General features: G+C 45.9%; 1 protein-coding gene across 3 annotated transcripts; it reads left to right on the plus strand.

The window, feature by feature from the left end:
* Positions 1–3602, plus strand: LOC119301529 (protein FAR1-RELATED SEQUENCE 5-like). Of its 3 annotated transcripts, XM_037578510.1 has the most exons (8): positions 1–108; positions 209–439; positions 643–907; positions 1012–1702; positions 1801–2258; positions 2356–2437; positions 2471–2643; positions 2744–3602. In XM_037578510.1, the coding sequence occupies exons 4-8, from the start codon at positions 1456–1458 to the stop codon at positions 3407–3409; spliced, it is 1626 nt and encodes a 541-aa protein (XP_037434407.1). In that variant the 5' UTR covers positions 1–108; positions 209–439; positions 643–907; positions 1012–1455; the 3' UTR covers positions 3410–3602. The 3 variants fall into 3 exon arrangements, with proteins under 3 accessions (XP_037434407.1, XP_037434405.1, XP_037434406.1); XM_037578508.1 differs by having other exon boundaries at positions 2356–2643; XM_037578509.1 differs by lacking the exon at positions 643–907 and having other exon boundaries at positions 2356–2643.
* The last annotated feature ends 942 nt before the right edge of the window (positions 3603–4544 follow it).

Here is a 4544-nt window from a genome sequence, read left to right on the forward strand (position 1 = left end):
CCAAGTGAAGACGGCGCAAGTTCCACAAATGGCAGAGGAGGGAAGTGCGACGATGTGTGCGGAAGAATTGCAGAACGGGCTTGAATTTCTACTAGATCCAGTCGACAGGTACGACGTATATCTGACCACTCTGTTCTTCTGGTCGCATAGATGAACAACCGATGGAAAAATGCTGACTGCTTCTTGTTTTCCCCCCCTGGATCCATAGATTTCCGCTGAATGAGGTCACCGCCGACGTTGAGCGGCCAGATCCGCTGGTGCTGGTGGACGTCCGGCGGTCGGCGCCAGCAACTGCCGACTCATCTTCCGCAAGTGTATTTGGTCATATCGGCGCTTCAACTCACCATGTCAGATCCCCTTGCAAGAGGCCGCTCTCACCAACGAAATCTGCTGAGTCCACTGGGAAGGTTAACCCAGAGGCACCAGGGCGGACGAGGAGGTACATAACTGAATCATGGAATTTTTTTACAAAATGGGTACAATTTCAGTAGAGTAGTAGATAATCCTCTGCAGAAAAAATTAGTGTCAGCTATGGTGATGCAAAAAATAGAAAAATGTCTTATTTTTTCATGACTAGTGATAAACTCCTGAGATAATATATAACATTCACAAACTAAAAAGTGAGCCTCCCTCAAATTTCAGGCTTCGAATTGGGCGCGCTCCCCTTGATAGAGTTCCGTGTGCTGGTAGAGTAACTCCATTGGAAGAAACCATAAGGAGATATGCCGACAAACCTACAGAAAGTGTAGTAAAGCCGCAGATTGGGATGAGTTTTGATTCCCTTGGGGAAGCTTATGATTTTTATAATCTATATTCGTGGGAGCTTGGATTTGGTATACGATATGGCAAGAGTCGTCTCAATGTTGAGAGGACTAAATGTATGCAAGAGATTGTTTGTGGATGCTCGGTCAGCAACAAGAAACTCACTTGTTTTTATATACTTTTGCGAAATATCGTGACCTCTGCAATTTCATATCGAACTGTCTGACATGTGAATGAAAATGTTTGCAGGGGAAACCTGAGCAGCAGAATAGCAGATCTTGCCGTTGCGAGTGCCCTGCGATGGTGAGGTTACTAAGAGCTGCAGACAATGGATGGTACATTGCTGAGCACCGGGCAAGCCACAATCATTCGCTATCTCTTACATGCGGGGAAAAGGTTCACTGGCCATCCCACAAACACACAGATGTGTACACAAAGGATCTCGTGAAACAGCTTAGGGAAAACAATCTGAACCTCAACAAGGTGTATAGCATAGTTGGGAGCTTCTTCGGATCAACACAGAGCGTGCCTTTTACAAAAAGGTCATTGCGCAATCTGTGCGAGAGAATAAGCAGAGACCAAGCTGATGATGATGTCAACAAAACCCTTGCCGTCTTCAAAGAGATTCAGCAGAACGACCCGGAATTCACATATAGGGTCTAGGGTGACGAGGAAAGCAGAATAAAAAACCTTATGTGGACAAATGGAAACATCAAGCTGCAGTACAAGTTCTTTGGCGATGTTGTCACATTCGATACAACATACCGGACAAACTTGTATGACATGCCATTTGGTTTGTTCGTGGGAGTGAACAATCACTTCCAAAGCATAATACTAGCTGGAGTGCTGATGCGCGATGAACAAGTAGAGAGCTTCCAATGGGTATTTTCTGAGTTCATCAACATGATGGGCGGGAAACACCCGCAGACAATATTGACAGGTTTGTGCCAATCTAAGCAAAAAAATGCATTTCCTGGTGTCTATTATTAGATAATTTCACATATTTGAGTCTGTTCTAATATGTTGTACAATTTGTAGACCAAGCACGAGCCATGGAGATAGCAATCCAAAGCGAGCTCCCTAATACTGTCCACAGGTGGTGCAAGTGGCATGTGCTTAAAAAGGCAAAAGAAAGCCTTGGCCCTCTGTACACAAGCAAGAGCGAGTTCAGGGCTGAGTTCCACAAAGTGGTGAATCACATGATAAGCGTGGAGGAATTTGAGATGGCATGGGGTTCACTTGTAGAGAAATATAATCTGAAATCCCACAATTACATGACAAACCTGTACGAGATACGACACAAGTGGGCTAAGCCATACTTCAAGGGAGTGTTCTGTGCAAAAATGACCAGCACTCAGCGTAGCGAGAGCGCCAACAACATGCTTAAGATTTACATGCCGCCAGCTAGCCCAATGCATGTATTCGTGCGTCAGTACATGAGGCTTCAATTCGACCGTGAATCAGATGAAAGCTACCAGGAAAAAAGAACAAGGATTGTGAGCTAGCTTTACTTGTGTTTTTGTAGAGTGTGTGATTCTACTCGATAGAAGCAAAGACTAACTTATCTATTTTTTTTGTTTGGTCCTGTCACAGAGTGGTGCTGTCATGAGGACAAACATTGCTACCGAAAGGCACGCAAGTAAGGTTTATACACGAAAGATGTTTGAAATATTTGGTGAAAATCTGTATGAGGGTGGATCTTACCAAGTTGAAGAAGTGGAGAGGAAAAAGAAATACATTGCAAGGCACAATGACGCCGAAAAACGGGAAAGGTGGAGCAAGGTTGAATATGTGGTGACCATATCCGACGATGGGGAGTGGTTTGATTGTGAATGCGGGCAGTATGCACACATGGGGATGCTTTGTTGCCATGCATTAAAGGTTATTTGGACTCTCTGCTCAACTACATAATAACTGGTGCCACAAAAAAATTTGGTAACAATCATGTGGACTAACTAACTAGCTTTTCACGTTGAATCAGGTGATGGACCACATTGGCGTGCAGGAGATACCTAAACGGCACATTCTAAAAAGGTGGACAAAAGATGCTAGGGACATATTGCCACAACACATTGCTCACTTCCAGAAAGATCACGCTGCTAATCAGTCCTTTACCTGTCGGAGTTCGACTCTGTACCTGCATGCTATGGAACTCGTGAGGATTGGAGACTCGTCGGTAGCTGCCTACGAGCTAGTACTAACAAAGGTAAAAGACCTGATCGTTGAGGCATCTCCGTTAGCTGAAAACAGAGATGGTCTTGGAATTGAGGATAGGATAGTTGCAGAAGCAAGCAAAAAGAAAAATGGCTCAGTAATGGCGGTGGGAAGCATCGATCCGGAGGTGGCCGCAAATGAGAACAGCGTAACCGCATCTGGCAACTGGGATGCGCTCGCTGTACTGTCAGCTCCAGCAAAAAAACGAGGTGTAGGTAGACCATGCTCAAGCAGAGAGAAAGCACCGTATGAAGGCCTGAGCAAGAGGACGAGATTCTGCAGTATATGTAAGCTTCCAGGGCACAAGAGGACTACATGTCCAGATCGCGGTGATGTTCCTAAACAACCTCGCAAGCCTGCCACTTGCAAGAATTGCGGTGTCACAGGGCACCGGCGCACCTCGTGCACTAGGCCGCTCGTGCCCAACGCATGATACAATTTACGTTGCAACCATGTAGACGTAGAGTACTGGTGGATTTTTCCAACTGTGTTGCATTTTTATGAATTTCCATATTTGCTTGTACTGACTGTAACCTCTGTTCTGAATAATCTGTTACTCCCTCCGTTTCATAATACATGACTTTCATTTGTCAAAATATAGATGTATATAGACATGTTTTAGTATATAGGTACATCCATTTTTGAACAAATGGAAGTCAAGTATTTTGGAACGGAGGGAGTATGTTTGAACCGAGACCTATGTAGAAATCCACAAGGACTGTACGGTCCTTCATTGTGAAATGGCTAGATAGATGTTGGGCCCTTCAGAACTGTATGCTGTGTCTGAACAATGAACGTATAGCATCATCTTGCGTTTTCGGCCGCTCTGTAAACCCGTAGATGACCGCGCTGTGCGACGTCATTTGACCGCCCAAATCCCCCATGACGGATGTTTGGCCACAAGTGCCTGAGTTTGGAAATGAAATCGGCGAATGTGAGTGCTTCCCGGCTGGCATTTTTGAACATATGGGGAGCCGTTAGGAACTTAAATGAGTCTTCACACGTGTCCATGTTTGTGCCCTCATGTGAGCACGCGTATGCGGCCGTGGTTTCAAAATTCAAACCGCGGATGGCGCTTCCGCTAGGTTGGCCTCGCTGTACTTAATGGCGTGGACAGGGGAGAGCTGTACCCAAAAACAGATCGTCTGATGTACTTCAAGGTTCAAGCAGCTCGGCGGAGCAGCCATGGCGCCGGTGGTGAGCGACGACCTTGGATCCGTGTCAGCAAGTCTTCTTGATCACACGGCAACTCCGTTGACCAGCTCTGAAGAGGTAAGTGAAATATGTGGCTTCCGTTATTGTGAAAACAAATCCTGTTTGCTCCCAGTCCCGTGGTTGAATCTGAAACTGCTTTTTAGGATCCATCCCAGCTGATGCCACCCCCAGAAGTTCATGCTGCATCGGATGCTCTGAGCTGCAATGCACAGCAAAGTGCACCTATGGGTGATCAGGCGGAGACAAGTTTTGCAAATGATTGCCCCCAAAACACACCAAAGCTTCTGTACATCATCTGAACCTTGGATTTAAACTGCTAACCTGCAGGCAGTCGTGATCGACGAAACCGTGGC

Source organism: Triticum dicoccoides, chromosome 5A (assembly GCF_002162155.2).
Source record: "Triticum dicoccoides isolate Atlit2015 ecotype Zavitan chromosome 5A, WEW_v2.0, whole genome shotgun sequence".
NCBI classification, from domain to species: Eukaryota; Viridiplantae; Streptophyta; class Magnoliopsida; order Poales; family Poaceae; genus Triticum; species Triticum dicoccoides.